General features: G+C 51.0%; 2 protein-coding genes across 2 annotated transcripts; both read left to right on the top strand.

Annotated features, from left to right (window-relative positions):
• The first annotated feature begins 699 nt into the window (after positions 1-699).
• LOC131554969 (C-type lectin domain family 4 member A-like) lies at positions 700-7,120 on the top strand. The gene is made up of 6 exons (XM_058800622.1): positions 700-1,003; positions 3,757-3,873; positions 4,918-5,010; positions 5,333-5,484; positions 5,715-5,836; positions 6,554-7,120. Exons 1-6 carry the CDS (start codon positions 937-939, stop codon positions 6,699-6,701), a joined length of 699 nt encoding a protein of 232 aa, XP_058656605.1. The 5' UTR covers positions 700-936; the 3' UTR covers positions 6,702-7,120.
• Positions 7,121-9,125: 2,005 nt separating this feature from the next.
• Positions 9,126-16,740, top strand: LOC131554795 (C-type lectin domain family 4 member E-like). Its single transcript, XM_058800390.1, has 7 exons — positions 9,126-9,331; positions 12,136-12,294; positions 13,200-13,301; positions 14,636-14,728; positions 15,051-15,202; positions 15,433-15,554; positions 16,282-16,740. The coding sequence occupies exons 2-7, from the start codon at positions 12,255-12,257 to the stop codon at positions 16,427-16,429; spliced, it is 657 nt and encodes a 218-aa protein (XP_058656373.1). The 5' UTR covers positions 9,126-9,331; positions 12,136-12,254; the 3' UTR covers positions 16,430-16,740.
• The last annotated feature ends 2,675 nt before the right edge of the window (positions 16,741-19,415 follow it).

Genomic DNA, 19,415 nt, shown 5'->3' with positions numbered 1-19,415 from the left:
TGACAGTGTTGGAAAAGTGGCAGAAAAATGTAAACCATCCCTTTTCAGCCTCTGAAATGGAGCCTGAAGCAAGCACTGCTCTGAACTTTCACAGGGTATGAATCAGGTTTTAATAGAAAAGTTTTTGTGTGTACTCTTCCCAATAATCTCTCACACCATCAACATATGCTTTTTAAAATTCCACTTTGCTTCTCTCTGACCCCAGCCTGATCCTTCTGTTTCTTCATGGATATATCAACTTTCCGATTATTTTTATTGCTCTGTCTAAGGCTGCAACTCCCCACTCTCACTTCTACAGGAACATTTCCTAGTCTGAGATTTGTTCTAGTGCTAACTTCCAGCTGGGTCTGACTTTGAAGAGTGAGACATAGCTGTGACGTTTGATGTAGCAAATGCAGCTTAACCACGAGGGGCAAATTGGGCAGAATGCATTTTGTTCTGGACTGCAGGTTAAACTGGGTTAGGACCTGTGATAGCTGCAAATGTGAGAGCAATGTTAGAATTACTAACAGACAAAGAAACACTTGAAAATATGGGGAAATAGTTAAGTAAGAAAGTTAAAAAGAGGAAAAAACCTATAAATGTCTTGAAAAGGAAGCCAATCAGCTGTGAATCTGATATGGGGAAGGAGTGCAACTTCCTTTTCAGTTGTTAGGTTCTCATTTTTCTTTTATGTCTCAAAATCTTCCATGGTGCCAGGGCTGATTTCCTGGGCTAAGAAACTGAAGATCTCTTTGGAGCATTTCTGAGCTTTCAGGAATTCTTGGGTTATCACTAGTGCTTCCAGTGTTCAGCACAGCCTTCTTTGATGGGTAGAGGGTGAATGAATGTATGGGGAAGGCTCAGTAACCTATTCCTGTCACCCTCTGGAAACAAGCAGCTAAAAGACCCACCTTTTACGTGGCAAAACTAAGGACAGGGTCACACTGTGATTAAATGGCATCAGAAATCACCTATGCTGAGGTGAAGTTCAAAAATGAATCGCCAGCTCCAGTGGTCAAAGGTAAGAAATGAGTGGGTTATTTGGGAGAAAGGGAGCAGGGTGAAGAAGAGGGAATGAAGACTTTTCCTTCTGTGACTTTGGTTCCTAGCTGATCTTGATGGATTGGTGAGAAAAAGGAGATAAATGATCAGGAGACTGGAGGAGTTTTGAAATAAGTCTTGAGGAACGTCTCTAAGAGAAAAGGCAAATGGGAGTTGCAACATGAACAAAAATGACTACTGGGAGCACAAACAGTAGGTTTCAAATGAGCATTCATTAAGGAATCTGTTTGTGCTCCCTCAGTACCCTCCCTACATGTTATGTAGTCTTGAAAGAGTCAAATTTGGACCATGCTGAGTACCAACAGTAGAGACTGTGGTTTATTACAAACAATCAGATCTGTCACAAAGGTGGAGGGGCTCCCAAAGCAGCAAATAAGCCCATGTCCTGGCTGCTCTTGCCTCTGAGTGAGACTACAGATTGCTGCTTGTGGAGAGGGTAGGAGAATCAACATGCCTGCTTATAGTAGAGCAGTCAGTTGTACTCTGCAGCTTCATGAGAAGTGGTACTGCTGCAGAAACATAGCCCCATTGTCCATGGCTGATTGAGAAATGGTCCTTGGAGAAGAGACTCAAAACTTAAACACTCTGAAATATACAGAAGAAGAATTATTTAAAATCTGGAGGGAGATCCAAATCTGTTATTGATGTCTGCCACTCCTGAAAAACATTTCACACACCAAACAAATTTTTTTTTTTCCTATTAAAAATTACAGTGGTAAAATTGTTCTTTTACTAGATTTCATGCAAATTTAAGGCATATTCTGGTTAATATCTACTCTGTAGTCATTATTCCACTAGTAGAAACCCATAGAGATGTTCTGTATAAGGCTCACTGCTTCTGCCTGATATGTAGGACCCTACACAACAGCAGGTTCTAGGGCAGGAAATGAATGTGTGCATAAATCAATGAACAATATTTTTTTAAAATTAAATAAATAATTACTGCTGCCTAATGATATATAATAGCTTGCCTATTTACAGCTTTATCTCAGTTTTACAATCCCAGACAGAGCAGGCATCAGCTCCAGGTTATTCCTTGCTTGCTCTGAGACATGAGTCATGGAAATAAATAGTGTACATAGTCCTGTCTGCCTTGAAAGATCACTGTTTTTAGTGCACCAAGATTAGTTGGTTCTGGATGGTAGTTAGCATTTCCACTGTGGTGAGGTGGGGGTGGTGGAAGTTCCCCATGGTGTTCCAAATTATTATTCCAAAGAACATCAAGTCTGTTGTACGTGATCATGCTAGACATGTTACAGAGCACAGACCAGCTGTGGAAAGCATTTTGCAGGGAGTTCATCCCCCCAAGTGTGCACAAGATTACTGCACTTCACTCGTATTGCTGAGGTGCACAGCATGCAGTGCTGCCTGTGCCACCTGGGTGTGAGTGTGTGATGCTCAGGTCTGACTGGGCACAGATTGAACAATGTCTGGATGTGCTGCATATCAAGAAAATCAGTTGGACTGGTTAGAGCTATTTTTGAAGTGAGTGCTTTGACTCCAGATCTTGAGGGGGCTCCTTGTTTTCACTAAGGCAAAAGAAAGAAAAACGTTATTAGAAAAACATTATTTGACCAGGGAAACCTGGACCTGGTCTGTCCACATGTTTTCTCTCCAGATAATGAAAAATGATGCCTTTTTCCCTGCTGTAGCAGTCTCTCCCAAGCCTTTGGGAAGTAGTCTGAAGGCATCCACAAAGAGCAGGTTTCTTACAGTCTTGCTTACTAGGCATGTGTGGCAGGCACACTTGGCTGCTGACAGACCTGGGAGCTTCATGCTCAAACCACAACAACAATGAATGAAGGCTCCCTAAATCTTCTCTTTAATAGTAGTCTCTCCCAAAGCTTCTTGACTCCTGTCCTGCAGTGAGTGCTGCTGTCTCTTTCCCCTCCTATTTGCCCTGGCTTGTGTACCTGCCACAAGCTAGAACAATCCCCTACCGTGTGTTTGCTTCTCCTTCCCTGTGACCCACTCTCCTGCCTGCTCCCAAACCTCCTCAGTACTGGCAATATTCCTCTAGATAAAAGTGAGGTCCTGGCAAATCATAATCTGAGTACTTTACTCAGACTGCTGGGCACAGCCCTCTGTTCTCCCCAAATACCCAGCCTAGCACAATCTAGTTTTACTGCAGCAAATCTTTGAATCCTGACTTGGAAAGCAGGGATGGAAAGAAAAATGCATCTTTCAATCTTCCAATGACGATGTGCCATCATAGCCTTGCACATTTTTCGTCTCCCATCCTCTTTCAGATTACTTCTGCACAGAAAGTTCAAAAAGCTAATGGAACTGAAGGAGGCAGAAAAAGTTTTCTGGGAAGAAGTCAACGTGAAATCTTCCCTTATGTCTTAAGTATCATGGTTTGAGCAATATTGCATTTAGCAGCTTTGGACTCAATCTAGAAATACATTGTTTCACTGTAGTTTTTGAGGCCCTGTGAAGGGTTCACCCCCAAACACCAACAATTATCATTGTTGGCTGACTGGCTGAGCTGGGAACACACTCACTGAATTGGACTTTTCTCCAAAAACCATAGACATTCCCTGCTCTGTCCCAGTCTGTCATTCTCCTAAACCTTGTAATTTCCATCTCAGAAATTTTTTTTTCTTTTGAGGAGCTCTCTCTTGAGTAGTACATTCTTGGTATGTGGACTGTGGACTGACAGACCCATAGTTGACTGTAGTGTTTTGTTTGGTGTGTTTCTGTCACTTTTAGGACCTCCTGAGACAAAGAAGCCTGAGCAACATCCCCAGAAATACCCACTCTGGCTGCCATGGTTGATCTCACTGCTGCTTCTCTTGGTGTGCATTGCCCTTGTTGTTGTCCTCCTTGGTAAGTATGTGCAAGGAGATTACAAGGGAGAAGTCTGGGGGAAGTGCTGGGAGAAAAGTTAGAGAAACCATGCTTCATGGTTGTCTGGGCTTTGTGTAAGGTCTCAAGTTTTCCTGCCCTCACTTTGTATATGTCGGCATACTGAGGAAGAGACTGCCCTCTATATATCTCTGAGAAAATGAAAAATTCCACAGCTGCTAATTCCGTCAGCTGAACAAAACTACAAGCCAAATTTCTTCCCGTCCTTTATATTTGTGTAGGGATAAGGTCACTTTAATTGGCAATGGGGGTGCTCAGCCAGGCATTGCCCATCTCCTCTGAGCCTTCCTCCATTACAGCAATTCACTCATCAGGCACTGGAGCCACTGGGATTCTTCTGCTCATCAGTGAAAATAGTTCTAAATTAAATGATCAATGAAAATAGGCATCTGGATTGTTGAGCACACACTGATCTGCTCCTAATCCATACTCCTGATGAGTGTCTGGGTTCCTAGGAAGTCCTTGGGATTGTGGCTGTGGCCTGTCACCAAGAGTGCATTATTCCCCACAAAGTGGAGCCAGTAAGTCCCAGGGGTTTATGGTGCTGCACCCTGGTTTCAGGAGCTGCAGCTGTAAGTGATTCCCTTCACCTGCACTGGGTGTTGCTGATGGAACAGGCCCAGCTGAGGGTGGCCCCAGGGGCCTGTTGCTGTGTAGCTGAGGAAGAGACAGAGGGTGACAAAGAGAGGCTGCTTTGTAGACTGGCAGCTGGGCTGGGGGTGTGTGCATGGCAGAGTGGCTGTGGCTGGGAGGGCTCCCTCCTGCCGTGTGTTTGGCATGTCCCCAGAGGGATGTGCTTCCAGGGGTCCCTCTGCTGTCTCACTTGGAAGGCACAGGGCTCTTTCTGGTTGGGAAGGAGCTGTGCCACTGGGGTGGGCCAGGAGAGGTGACAGCTGGGAGCATGCTTGCTGGGGAAATGGTGGAAGGAGAGTCCAGGGGCCAGAGATGCTGTGTGAGGAGCTGGGAGCAAGGGCTAATCCTGCTGCCTTTCCTGTCCCTTTGCAGTGGTTCCCTTCTGCCACAGCAGTGACCAGCCCTCAGCCCTGCAGCAGCAGTTCTCGGAGTGGGAGTGCGACTCAGCGGTGCCACAAGGCACAGGTCAGTAGCCCAATGTCCCCTCTTCCTTGGGGCCAAGGGCCTCAAGGGGCTGTGCCAGGGCAGGTCAAAGTACATCCCCAAAGGAACCTTGGAGAGCCCTGAGATGCCCTTACAAGGATTACCCTGGCTTTGGGTACACAAGGCTCACTGGTCATACCCCAAAGCAATGGGAAGGAATGTCTGTACTATCCCTGTTTCTTCAAGCACTTTCTGTCAGGAAAAGTCACTGAGCAGGACATGAGCACTGTCCCTGGAAAACCTGGTGTCTGCAATCACCATCTCTAGTTAGTAGCCTGCATCTGTCTGTCCTCTCCCTGCACAGACCGAGGCTGGATGTGCTGCCCAAAGGGCTGGAGAAGGTTTCAAGGAAGCTGCTATTTCCTGTCCACTGACACCATGAACTGTGCTGAGAGTGCAGAGAACTGCACTGGGATGGGCTCCCAGCTGGTGGTGATCACCAGCAAGGCAGAGCAGGTGAGTGCACAGGGTCCCAGAGAGAGGGACCCAGCAGGCAGAGCCACAGTGCTGGGCCCTGGAGGGGACTCAGAGCCCCTCCTTGTCCTGCAGGGGAGGGGGAAGGTCCTGTCTGCACGTCTGCAACACCAGCCCCCTCTGCCACCAGCCCCACATCATGGGGATTCCTGATGCCTCAGTGTGCTCAGTCCTGCCACTCATGGACATTGCTCTCTCTCTCTGATTGCCAGGATTTTCTCTACAAGCAGGGAACTCAGCCTCCGAGCAGAGAGAATTTCTACATTGGTCTGTTTGAGGATGATGTTGGCCAGTGGCAGTGGGTGGACAAGACTCCCTACAATGTGAATGCAACGTGAGTGTCTCTGGATGAAGAGTGTTTGGTGTGACTCCTGGTAGGGAAAGAAAGTAGGAGAGATCTGAGAGCTTCAGGTACTGCATGTGAACAGCTTGTCACCTCACTGCCTCGTGAGAGATCTTAAATACAGCAGGAGAGGGCTGTGTAGGACAGCAGGTTCACATGGCCCCACCTATGCTGGGTATTGGTTATGAATTAATTACCTGTGATCTGGAAATCATTGCTCTCAGCCTAGAAAAAGCTGTATTTTGCCATCAGCAAGAACCCTTAAGACTTGACAGGCCTTGGCTGGCCTACACAGCACTTATGTGAGCAAAATGGCTGTGCTGAAATGCACGGAAAGAGATGGGGCACAGGGAGAGGGCACCAGGACTGTCCTTGCTGTGCCTTCTTCTGGAGAACAACCTTTCCCTGGAGTCCAGCACGGGCCTCTGCTGGGAGTGAGGTGCATGGGGTGAGTGGTACTGAGCAGTTGCCCCCAGCAGGATGGAGCAGGGGGGCTCTGTTGTGCTGGAAGGCTGTAGGAAGGAGGCAGGTTTCCATGTGCCACTGGTGCCAGTGGGATATGGAGTTGGAGGAAGGGCAGTGCTTCAGTCCATGAATCAGCATTGGGAATTTGTGTCTCTTGCCTTCAAGTCTGGTATCCCACTGTGGCCTTTTCCTGCAGTGCTTTACAGTGGGCACTGGGGAGTAACAAGCCTGTCTGTGTCCCAGGTTCTGGCGAAACGAGGAACCAAGTCCAGGCCATACTGAGAACTGCACTGTAATGTATGTGCCTGAAAGGAATCTCAACAACTGGAATGATGTCAGACCAACTACAAAGCTTTATCGAATTTGTGAAGCTGCAGCAGTAACTGTGTGATGGAAGTACCCCTGTCCTGAGTAAAGCTGGGAGCTCAGCAGGGAGCTGGGAACAGCTCTGGCTGTGCTGGGAAGGGTGGGGAGCTCTGACACATCTTCACTGTGTGGGGTGGGACCATGTGTGGGGAAGTGAAATGAGCTTTGTCCAGCATCCCCAGTGCATGTGGTGGCTCAGGGAACACAGGGAGGCTCAGGCTCTTTGGAGCAGCTGCTGTGTTCTTGTGTCCTCTTCTCTCTATGTGGTGTCAGCAGCCTCTGGCTGAAAAGAGATGGACTTCTCCAGGAGGAAGGCAGAGGAATGGAAGGCAGATATCCCAATATTCAATGTCCTCTGTCTCCTTGAGCAGAACTGTTTGCTTTTTGTTGAGTCACACACAAAATGTCCTCTAGCTGTACTAGTTTTGCTGAACAAATTGTGAAATCTTTGACAAGAGAAAATACAGTATCAGACCAATGAACAAATTCTCTGTACCCTGTCTCTGTATCTCTTTTTACCTCCATATCTAAGCTTGAGAGGTAAAGTCCTAGAATCACGGAATGGTTTGGGTTGTATGGAACCTTTAAGGATCAAGTTTTCAACCTCTGAGTCTTGAGCAGGGACCCCTTCCACTACAGCAGTCTGCTCAAAGCCCCGTGCAGCCTGGCCTTGAACACTTCCAGGGCTGGGCTATGCACAGCTTCTCTGGGAAACATGTGCCAGCGCCTCACAACCCTTACAGAAAGAATTTTTTCCTAATACCTTCTTCCAATATCTGCCCTCTTTCAGTTTAAACCCCTTTGCCATATGCACAGCATGCCCTTATGTACTATATGCCCTTGTAAATAGTGCCTCTCCAGCCTTCTTGGAATCCTCCTGGAAAGCTGCTATAAGATCTACTTGGAATCTCCTCTTTCCCATGCTGAACAATCCCAATTCTTTTAGCTTGTGCTCCAACCCTCTGTCTCTATCCTCATTGCCTTCATCTTTGTGGCCCTCTCTTTGGACTTGTTGCCATGGGAGAAACAATCCACACTGGCCATTCAGATCTACCTGGAGGAAAAAGTCCTCTGCCTGACTCGGGGCTGATCCCAGGCTCACCTGAGGCAGCAGCAGTCCTGGAAAGCCAAATCCTCAGTGGTGCCAGGAATGGCATGCCTGCCCAGGCCAGACCATGTTGCAGAGGAGGCTGATGGGACAGGGCTCCTGCTGCACATGACATCCCATCCAGAACATCAGTGCCTGTTGCATTGCCTTCATGTCCTGCTGTAGGCCATTGGACACCACGGATCTTCCTTTGCTCCACCTCTTTCCACTTCCTGCCTCCTGTGTCCTCGCTTCTCTTTCCTCAGGAAGCACCAAGTGCCCAAGCTGCCCTGAGGGAACAGTGCCAGCTCCCCACAGGGAATGCAATGGGGTGTTCAGCTCCTGTCTGTGCACCTCTGTCCTACCTATGGAAGTGAATCCTCCCTCTGTGTCCCAGGGAGAGAGGGGAATTTGTTCTGCAGACAAGATGCCCAGGAGATTTGGCTTCCTAATCCAGTGGAAGCAGTTGTATGAACAGCAGTGCAGGTGCTGCAGATGGCTGCAGGTCACATGCACAGCTCGAGGCAGCAGTGAGACACAGCGTGGAGGGACAGTAGGCCCTACATATCTAGGGACATATACATGCAAAATACTGCACAAATCAGCACAGGCAGTAGCCACTGATCCCAACTCAAAGAGCTGCCTGTTCCTGTTCCTCTCCCTGGCTGCAGCAAGATGAAATCCTTCAGAGAAAATGTCTGTTTACAGCTGTACAATGTGGCCCTGCAGGTGAGGGCCTCTCTCCTACACCTGGAAAGCACAGCCTGCAGTAGCACAGCTTCTCCCAGCACCAGCCTGGGCTGCTGGGCTTGCCACTGGCTGGAAAGGGCTGCTGTGTCTGGGGCCTTGAGCACCATTCCCACACGTTTCTGGCTTTTGTGGTGCAGGATCCCCTTTAGGCCTCCCCTCTGCCATAGCTCTTGGCACACAAGCAGGACAAGGAGCACATTTCCTGCCTGCCCTCCTCCACACAAGAGCCAGCCCTGCATAGGAGGCTTAGGCCTGCTGTGGTGCAGCCAGTGAGGGTGCACAGTCCCTGAAGGACAGAGCTGACCAGCAGGTTCCTCTGCTGGCTGTCCACTCCCAGGCTCAGCCTGTGGTGAGCAGCAGCCCCTGCTGGGTCTGGACACGGCCCCCTCCCCTTGGCTGTAGGAAGAAGCCATTCATCATGGACTGCTTCCCCTACGAACAGGGCAGGAGGACAACAACGGTGATTGATCTGGGGAATTTGGGATGAATCAGGATCTGGAAGAGTCTGACTCCACGTCACTCTGAGCCCTGAGACCCCAGGTCCTGGAGCTCATCCTTCCCTGCAAGACGTGACAAGGCCATGGTGCAGGGTGACACCTCTCCACTTGTGGAGCCCTGGGGAGCTGACTAATGTGAAAGGTGCAGCCTGTGCTGTAACCCTCCAGAAGGCAGCAGGACAGCAGGGCTGGAACAATCTCCCACAGCAATGAGAGCCATTGTCTGCAAATATCTCATGCTGAAGCATAAAATGCCTGATGGAGGAAACCTCATCCTGAGGACAATGGGAGGCCAGCAGTTACACACAGAGGATCTTTGAGGTGGGTGTGAATGCTGCAGCCTGCATCCTCACTTTGCTGAGATGGAATACTGTGTGGGAGACTGATGGTCAGGCAGTGGGTAGCATCCCTCCCTCCCTCTGGTCTGAACACTTCTAACTCAGCCTCTCTTCATGTGCAGGAGGTCCATCCCAAAGATGCTCCATTTGCCTTGTCAGGGCCTAGGAAGCTGCTGTCAGTTACTCCTGCCTGGCAAAGACTGGCTTTGCAAGGAGATTGGCAATTTGCTGTCAGTCACTAGGACACATGGGCAGTGCTGTGCTCAGCTGCCTGAGGAGCAGCCTGCAGAGAACAATCCAGCGTTGTCCCCATGCCTCTGGGGACTCTCCAGATAAAAGGCCACATTCCCTCTCTGTCTTGGGCACGTTCACTGTGTGTCCTGCTATTGCTGCCCAGGTGAGACTGGAGGTGCTGCACAATGGGCTGGAGAGGCTCTCTTAAGTTGGTGCTTGCACATATTGGCCGAACAGATGTCTTGGAAAGCAAGGACACAGGCTCCCACAGGGTGGGCATCAATGCAGAAGCACATCATCAGAGTGGGAGTCTTCCAAGGGAGTCTTGCAGACAAATGCTCAAACTGGCCACTGTTTGCCCTTCTGAAGCCTCTGGTTGTGAGCCTGGCTTTTGCCCTGCTGCCTTCTCCCATGATTCTGCATCCCAGCGTCTCAGAATTACCGCAGATAAGCTGCCACCCAGCCTCTACTTGCCCAGCAGTTCTGCCTCACTGGGGAGTGTGAGAGCCACCAGAGTCCATTTCCTCCTTGGGTCCTCCACAACCTGTCTCAGAAAGCTCCATGGTAATGATCCTCCAATTTCCTCCTGGATTGAATTAATCTTTCCTGCTGAAAACAAACTCAGAAACTGCAGCACAAGTTGCAGAGCCTGACAGCTGCCTCTGTGAGCTGCCCTCACCCACTGCTGGGGCTCAGGGCTGTGGGGCTGGATTTCAGGCCGTGAGAGGGCAAAGCAACCAGCCACAGTGGGAACAACTTTCTCTGGGATTGGTTCTCTCTTCCTGTATTGTCTCTGCTGCTAGAACTTGTCCTGTGCTTTCTGCCTTTCTCTTTGTTAGCATTTCCTTCCAGGCTCCTTGCCCTTATGTCCTTGCTGCACATAAGTCTTTGCCTTCAAATCATTTGGAATTCCAGAAAAGTGGATAGCAGGAGTGCTCAGGGGATTCAGGTTGATGGAGAAACGGCCATCAACTACTGAGAAAGAGAGAATGTCCTCCACCAAGTTCATTTCTGAACAGGAGCACCCTTGCTCTTTGGACTTGGAACCTTCTCCAGCCTTACCCATCCCAATTCCTGTTGGTCAGATGGCCTGGACAGCAGCAAGTGACAGAAATGGGAGTGTGAATACAGACAGCTGTGTGACTCCAATAGCTGCAGCTATGTGAGGGGGCATTTGACCCAAACCACTGCTGTTACAGGAGAACATGACCACCAGCTTAACAGTAACCAGGGCATTAGGGAAAGGCATCCGAGACACAGAAGAAACAGTCTGAAAATAAAGTTTAGATGAAACAAGAACATGGTAAGAGAAAGAAAAGGGAGAAGTGGGAAGGAAGTGGCAATGGAGCCCAGGGTGCTCTGCAGCTTGGCCACCTCTGTGTGTAAGAAACTCCCTGGCAGCTGAGTGCTGTGAGTGACCTTACTGGTGGCACTGAGGGGAGCAGTAGGCACAGACCCACAGTTCTGCAGTGTGACAATGTGACCCTGTGCTTTCACCTGTGCTTCACAGGCTGCTGGGAGAGCTGTGGATACTCAGGTACCCCACATCTCCAGCAGGAAGTGTGTGGGACCAGGGGAAGCCCTGCTGCCACAAAGGGGATGTGTGCTTGCAGCTGCCCTTCCTGCATGTCTGGTGGGAGGCTGGAGGTTCCACAAGTCTTGGGAATGTGTTTTTCTGTGGAGTGAGAGCTTGTGAACACTGCTTACATAGAGATGTTTAGAAATGTAGGCTCTGACCCTGCCTGCAGCCTGTTGTGCACAAAATAACAGAATCAGGGGATGTCTTCTACAGAGAGCTCAGGCTTGTCCTCCCTTGTAAGCAGTTCTGTAGCCTGATCTTGTGATACCTCAGCTGAAATGCCTGTGCTGCTGCTGTGGGCTCTCCTATTCCTGTGTCTCTGCCCCCATGCATTCCTCTCCACAGGAGAAACCAGTTGATGGAACATCTCAGCCTGTTCCACATACGTCTGCAGCATTTGCAGTCACAACCAAGTGAGACTTTGTGAACTGTCATGCACATGGACTCTGGCACTGCCTAGTGATCCTTCTGCCCCACAGTGCCAGGTCATGCTGAACCCCTTTGCTCAAAGCCCAGCTCCCTTCCAATGCAATTAGACCAAAACTGTGTCACAAGTTCTCTGTTGTGCTCAGGTTTTCTGGGTTCAGGATGCCAATGGTCACTGCCCAGAATCAGTCACAGATCTGCTTTCCTCTCATTTTTGGTTCCCTTTTGGAGGCTGTGCTCAGTGGGTTTAACCCTTTGCTAGCCAATGCCAAATATACCTGCCCGTGTGTGTACTGTCACACACATGGAGCCTCAGCAGGAGAAAGCAGGCAGCAGAGAAGGAAGGCCATGGATCACTTGTGCAAGTGCCTGAGGCTGGGCAAAGGGAGACTGTGTGAGCTGCAGTGATGCTCTCCTTCATCTGCTTTCCTTTGTCTTGGTGACTTGGTGTTTTGCAATGACCATCTTGTGAAATGTCCTGGCAGGGTAATGATGAAAGTTCCCCAATCTCCTGTGCTGTGGGTACACCCAGGATATGGCTTTTTCAGCACATCAGATTAGAGCCTGTTCAGGCCCCTCACCAGAGTGGGAGGTGCCCTGTGCAGGAGGAAGGCTGTGCCCACACTGGTAACAGGGACTCTTGGAGAAGAGTGATCCTCCTGCAGAGATGATGAATGGCCAAGGGAGAGTCAGTCCTGGAAGTGCAGGTAAGCCCCAAACCTTCCTTCCTTTCTGTCCTCCTGCCACAGGGGTTGGGGGAAAGGCAGGGCTGGGATGGATCCTGGGCATGGTGCAGTGGGCAGCAGGAGATGGGGCTCAGGGCAAGAGCAAAGCAAGAGATGAGGGCAGTGGGCAGTGGCCAGGCTGGCAGAATGAGCTTTTCCTAGAGCCAGGGGGAATGGAAGTGCAGGCAGAGCGTGCCCTGCTATTCCCTTCAGTGCTGTGTCTGTAAACAATGGGGCTGAAGGGGGCTGTCCTTCTGTCATTGCCCTGCTAAAGCTCTCTGCATCACTCTGAGCACAAGTGCCTGCTCCCATCTCTGCTGTCTCCAAGGACACCCCAGCCAGGGCTCCCCAAGAGCTCCCAAGTGCCTTTTCCCCCTGTGGAAACAATCCCTCTGTGGGTCTGGCTGTGCACACCCTGAGCTGGGCACTCACTGCTTTGGGGGACTGTGCCACTGCAGAAAGGGGCTGATGGGACAGAGGCAAAATGCAGGGAGTGAGGGAAAGAAGCTCCAAAGAGAGAGGAAGAGGAGGGAGCTCCACAAAGAGCATTCAGAGACAGACAGGGTAATGGAAGGCAACGTGGAAGATGTGTTTAGGATAAAGGAGGTCTGACAGGACAAAGGGGAAGTGAGGGTTGGGCAGAATCCAGGCAGGTCTTGTGATAAACAGGGAAATAGAAAAGCAGCCTCAGGGCAGCCCCTGTGCTCCTGTACTCTGTGGCTCTGAGCCCCTGCTAGGGACAGGCAGCAGGACCTGCTTCCAGCACCTGAGGGGCTCCCAGTGCTTGGAAGAAGGGACCAGCAGGGTGCTGGGGAACAGAGCCCCCTGGGTTATCCTGCTCCTAACTCTGGGCTGGGACATCCTCACTCTTGCTTTGTGTTTTCCAGCCCCAACAGAAGAGAGAGGCTGCTCCTGGCTGAACATCTGGGTCTTCCTTATTTGTGCCCTTGCAATCAAAGCTGCCATTGGGACCTTGTGCCTCTGGCTTGGTGAGTTCCAGGGTGTCTTAATTCCCTTGGGATGAAGGGCTCAGGTGGCTGCCCTTGGTCAGGTGGGAAACCCACATCCTAGTGCCTCTGCCAGCAGGGCAACAGCATTCACCAAAACACAGGTCAGAGACCCCTTCTCATGCAGAATCAACATTTGTGGGAACACATCTGTAGCTCCCAATCCACCATTTGAATCTCAGGGAATAAGTAAGATCTCTTGAATAAGCTGGCTCTGTAAGGAACTGCCTGTGGTGGCAGCAAGGCCGTCAGAGCAGGGTCCTCTCAGTCTCTCTCAGTCTGCATGAGCTGAGACCTTGGCCAGCTCTTCTCTTAAGGGAGAGTTTCCAGAGCCAATGATTTCCCATCCTGATTCCCCAGGAATGCTAAGGCAGTAGCAGTGTCTCCCAGCCAGCAGAGGTTTCATGGCTGTCTGAGGAAGACACTGATCCTTTTTGATCTCTGCAGGGATGAACAGCTCCACAGCACATCAGATCCCTCAGCTGAACTAAACCACAAGTCATCTCTCTTCTCATCCTTTATCATTAGGTAGGGACAAGGTCACCTTTATTGACAATAGGGGTGCTCAGCCAGGCATTGCCCATCTCCTCTGAGCCTTCCTCCATTACAGCAATTCACTCATCAGGCACTGGAGCCACTGGGATTCTTCTGCTCATCAGTGAAAATAGTTCTAAATTAAATGATCAATGAAAATAGGCATCTGGATTGTTGAGCACACACTGATCTGCTCCTAATCCATACTCCTGATGAGTGTCTGGGTTCCTAGGAAGTCCTTGGGATTGTGGCTGTGGCCTGTCACCAAGAGTGCATTATTCCCCACAAAGTGGAGCCAGTAAGTCCCAGGGGTTTATGGTGCTGCACCCTGGTTTCAGGAGCTGCAGCTGTAAGTGATTCCCTTCACCTGCACTGGGTGTTGCTGATGGAACAGGCCCAGCTGAGGGTGGCCCCAGGGGCCTGTTGCTGTGTAGCTGAGGAAGAGACAGAGGGTGACAAGGAGAGGCTGCTTTGTAGACTGGCAGCTGGGCTGGGGGTGTGTGCATGGCAGAGTGGCTGTGGCTGGGAGGGCTCCCTCCTGCCGTGTGTGTGGCATGTCCCCAGAGGGATGTGCTTCCAGGGGTCCCTCTGCTGTCTCACTTGGAAGGCACAGGGCTCTTTCTGGTTGGGAAGGAGCTGTGCCACTGGGGTGGGCCAGGAGAGGTGACAGCTGGGAGCATGCTTGCTGGGGAAATGGTGGAAGGAGAGTCCAGGGGCCAGAGATGCTGTGTGAGGAGCTGGGAGCAAGGGCTAATCCTGCTGCCTTTCCTGTCCCTTTGCAGTGGTTCCCTTCTGCCACAGCAGTGACCAGCCCTCAGCCCTGCAGCAGCAGTTCTCGGAGTGGGAGTGCGACTCAGCGGTGCCACAAGGCACAGGTCAGTAGCCCAATGTCCCCTCTTCCTTGGGGCCAAGGGCCTCAAGGGGCTGTGCCAGGGCAGGTCAAAGTACATCCCCAAAGGAACCTTGGAGAGCCCTGAGATGCCCTTACAAGGATTACCCTGGCTTTGGGTACACAAGGCTCACTGGTCATACCCCAAAGCAATGGGAAGGAATGTCTGTACTATCCCTGTTTCTTCAAGCACTTTCTGTCAGGAAAAGTCACTGAGCAGGACATGAGCACTGTCCCTGGAAAACCTGGTGTCTGCAATCACCATCTCTAGTTAGTAGCCTGCATCTGTCTGTCCTCTCCCTGCACAGACCGAGGCTGGATGTGCTGCCCAAAGGGCTGGAGAAGGTTTCAAGGAAGCTGCTATTTCCTGTCCACTGACACCATGAACTGTGCTGAGAGTGCAGAGAACTGCACTGGGATGGGCTCCCAGCTGGTGGTGATCACCAGCAAGGCAGAGCAGGTGAGTGCACAGGGTCCCAGAGAGAGGGACCCAGCAGGCAGAGCCACAGTGCTGGGCCCTGGAGGGGACTCAGAGCCCCTCCTTGTCCTGCAGGGGAGGGGGAAGGTCCTGTCTGCACGTCTGCAACACCAGCCCCCTCTGCCACCAGCCCCACATCATGGGGATTCCTGATGCCTCAGTGTGCTCAGTCCTGCCACTCATGGACATTGCTCTCTCTCTCTGATTGCCAGGATTTTCTCTACAAGCAGGGAACTCAGCCTCCGAGCAGAGAGAATTTCTACATTGGTCTGTTTGAGGATGATGTTGGCCAGTGGCAGTGGGTGGACAAGACTCCCTACAATGTGAATGCAACGTGAGTGTCTCTGGATGAAGAGTGTTTGGTGTGACTCCTGGTAGGGAAAGAAAGTAGGAGAGATCTGAGAGCTTCAGGTACTGCATGTGAACAGCTTGTCACCTCACTGCCTCGTGAGAGATCTTAAATACAGCAGGAGAGGGCTGTGTAGGACAGCAGGTTCACATGGCCCCACCTATGCTGGGTATTGGTTATGAATTAATTACCTGTGATCTGGAAATCATTGCTCTCAGCCTAGAAAAAGCTGTATTTTGCCATCAGCAAGAACCCTTAAGACTTGACAGGCCTTGGCTGGCCTACACAGCACTTATGTGAGCAAAATGGCTGTGCTGAAATGCACGGAAAGAGATGGGGCACAGGGAGAGGGCACCAGGACTGTCCTTGCTGTGCCTTCTTCTGGAGAACAACCTTTCCCTGGAGTCCAGCACGGGCCTCTGCTGGGAGTGAGGTGCATGGGGTGAGTGGTGCTGAGCAGTTGCCCCCAGCAGGATGGAGCAGGGGGGCTCTGTTGTGCTGGAAGGCTGTAGGAAGGAGGCAGGTTTCCATGTGCCACTGGTGCCAGTGGGATATGGAGTTGGAGGAAGGGCAGTGCTTCAGTCCATGAATCAGCATTGGGAATTTGTGTCTCTTGCCTTCAAGTCCCACTTGCCTTCACATCCCACTGTGGCCTTTTCCTGCAGTGCTTTACAGTGGGCACTGGGGAGTAACAAGCCTGTCTGTGTCCCAGGTTCTGGCGAAACGAGGAACCAGCTCCAGGCCATACTGAGAACTGCACTGTAATGTATGTGCCTGAAAGGAATCTCAACAACTGGAATGATGTCCCACCAACTGGGAAACATCATCGAATTTGTGAAGCTGCAGCAGTAACTGTGTGATGGAAATACCCCTGTCCTGAGTAAAGCTGGGAGCTCAGCAGGGAGCTGGGAACAGCTCTGGCTGTGCTGGGAAGGGTGGGGAGCTCTGACACATCTTCACTGTGTGGTGTGGGACCATGTGTGGGGAAGTGAAATGAGCTTTGTCCAGCATCCCCAGTGCATGTGCTGGCTCAGGGAACAAAGGGAGGCTCAGGCTCTTTGGAGCATCTCCAGTGTTCTTGTGTCCTCTTCTCTCTATGTGGTTCCAGCCGCCTCTGGCTGAAAAGAGATGGACTTCTCCAGGAGGAAGGCAGAGGAATGGAAGGGAGATCCTGGCATTCAATGTTCCTCTGTCTCCTTGAGCAGAGCTGTTTGCTTTTTGTTGAGTCAAACACAAAATGTCCTCTAGCTGTACTGGTTTTTGCCTAACAAATTGTGAAATCTCAGACAAGAGAAAATACAGTATCAGATCAATGAAAAAGGCCCTGTGCTCTGTGTTCATGTCTCTCTATCCTTTTCCATCTCTAGACAGTGGGGAAATAATCCACAAACCATGGAACGGTTTGGGGTGGAAGAGACTTTTAAGGATAGTCTAGTTTCAAGTCCCCTGGATCATGGGCAGGGACCCCTTCCTCTAGGCCAGATTGCTCATATCCCCATCCAGCCTGGCCTTGAACATGTTACAGTTGGGATACATCTCCTATGGGAAACTGGTTACCTTGCCTCACCACCTCACTTTCCTAAATATTAGGAAGGAACCACTACTCCTCCCTAATATTTAATCAAAACCTGCCCTCTGTCAGTTTAAAGCCATTCCCCTTTGTCCTATAACAATGTTCTTGTGTACAAATTCCCTCTCTGCAAGGCCTTTTCCACTGCTGTAGTATGGACACTGGCAGGGATTGGACTTCATTCCACAGGATACAGTCAATAACACAAGCAAATGTGGAGAAGTGTCACAGGCAGCTGTGAGAAACCTGTTGTCAGCAGAGACTTGTGGTGGTACCAGAGAACTGGAGAAGCGCTGTGCTGCAAATATCCTCCCTTCCCTTTCCCGGTGTCCTGGTCCTCTCCAGGTTCCCAGTGCAGATGTGTGTTTTATGCAGAACTAACTCCTTCTCTGATGCCACTTGAGTTGATGTCCCTTGGTGTCCTGTGGTGGGAACATGATCAGCAATGTCTTCAGGGCCTCTTTGGGTCTGAGATGCTTCTCCCCTGCTCCCATTGCTTTCTTCCCAGTTCCAACCCTTTCCTTTCCTCACAACTCCTACTTAAGCTATTTCTTGACGCCATTTCTCTCTCTTTGCCTCAGCCTACTCTCATTCCCTGCTGGCTCTGCCTAAGCCCAGTTCTCTGGCTGAGAGCACAATACAACTCCGTTCAGCCCCCCTAGGTCACACATCTAGACCCAGAGTCAGTGTGCCTCTCCTGGGGACCCACTGCCAGACAGCCCTTCTGGTTTTGGGACTCTTATGGGGGTCAAGCTCGTCCCTGCAAAGCAGCATTTTATCCACTTGCCTCAGAGTTTATTTGCATGTTGACTTTCTTCTCCACTGTGTATTTGCATGCATCTGCCTTGCAGGCATGTGTTCTTCTCTGGTTTGAGTTCATTTCTCTACTTCCCACATCACTTGTCCTTCCAGCTTGTCTCCTGGCTTGTCCCTTCTCACGTGTTCAGGGCAATTTCTGCTCTTTGACTAGTTGTTACCGTTTCTTCCCCAAGGGCTCTGTCTTTGCATCAGTGGAATGAAATAGTCCCTGCTTTGCCTCCTTCTCAACCCAGCCTGAAAAACAGGATAGGGAGCAAAAGAAACACAGCGGGGCTCCACTTTGGTGATCCGACTGTGTCTCTCACTTCATGGAATGGCTCCCCATCTTCCTTGTGAGTTCTTCCTGCACAGGAGTCCTGGGCTGAGACTTTCTTTCAGGAACATACAGGAGATGAGCCCTCATGAAGCCAGCTCTGGCCTGGCCTACCAGGCTGTCATTTCAAGAATGGGTAGTGGTGACAGCACATCCTCGTGGCCCTGCAGGTGAGGGCCACTCCCTGTGCTGCCTAGAAACCATGCCCTGCTGTGCACAGCTTCTCCCAACACCAGCCTGGGCTACTGGGCTTGGGTCTGCCCACAGGGGACCTCCTTATCCAGGTCTTGAGCACCATTCCCACACGTTTCTGGCTTTTGCCGTGCAGGATCCCCTTTAGGCCTCCCCTCTGCCATAGCTCTTGGCACACAAGCAGGACAAGGAGCACATTTCCTGCCTGCCCTCCTCCACACAAGAGCCAGCCCTGCACAGGAGGCTTAGGCCTGCTGTGGTGCAGCCAGTGAGGGTGCACAGTCCCTGAAGGACAGAGCTGACCAGCAGGTTCCTCTGCTGGCTGTCCACTCCCAGGCTCAGCCTGTGGTGAGCAGCAGCCCCTGCTGGGTCTGGACACGGCCCCCTCCCCTTGGCTGTAGGAAGAAGCCATTCATCATGGACTGCTTCCCCTACGAACAGGGCAGGAGGACAACAACGGTGATTGATCTGGGGAATTTGGGATGAATCAGGATCTGGAAGAGTCTGACTCCATGTCACTCTGAGCCCTGAGACCCCAGGTCCTGGAGCTCATCCTTCCCTGCAAGACGTGACAAGGCCATGGTGCAGGGTGACACCTCTCCACTTGTGGAGCCCTGGGGAGCTGACTAATGTGAAAGGTGCAGCCTGTGCTGTAACCCTCCAGAAGGCAGCAGGACAGCAGGGCTGGAACAATCTCCCACAGCAATGACAGCCTTTGTCTCCTGTCCTGTTTTGAAAAGGAAGTGAGTTTTTTGGGATGATGTGGTCAAACCAATATGTGCTCAGCTGTGAATATTGGCACCTGGTGTGGCCTCTGAGGACATGGGTACCCCTCTGAGAATACAGGGGGTTAAAAGCAGGGGAACTCCCAGCGGGGAAGCTCTCTTGGGTTCTGGAGGTGGATGTCAGAGCTTCCCTGCCCTGCTGGCTGCTGCGGGCTGGGTGAGGGAGG

Source organism: Ammospiza caudacuta, chromosome 2, assembly GCF_027887145.1.
Source record: "Ammospiza caudacuta isolate bAmmCau1 chromosome 2, bAmmCau1.pri, whole genome shotgun sequence".
NCBI lineage: Eukaryota > Metazoa > Chordata > Aves > Passeriformes > Passerellidae > Ammospiza > Ammospiza caudacuta.
The sequence above is the reverse complement of the archived record's forward strand: the minus strand, read 5'-3'. Positions and strand labels throughout refer to the sequence as shown.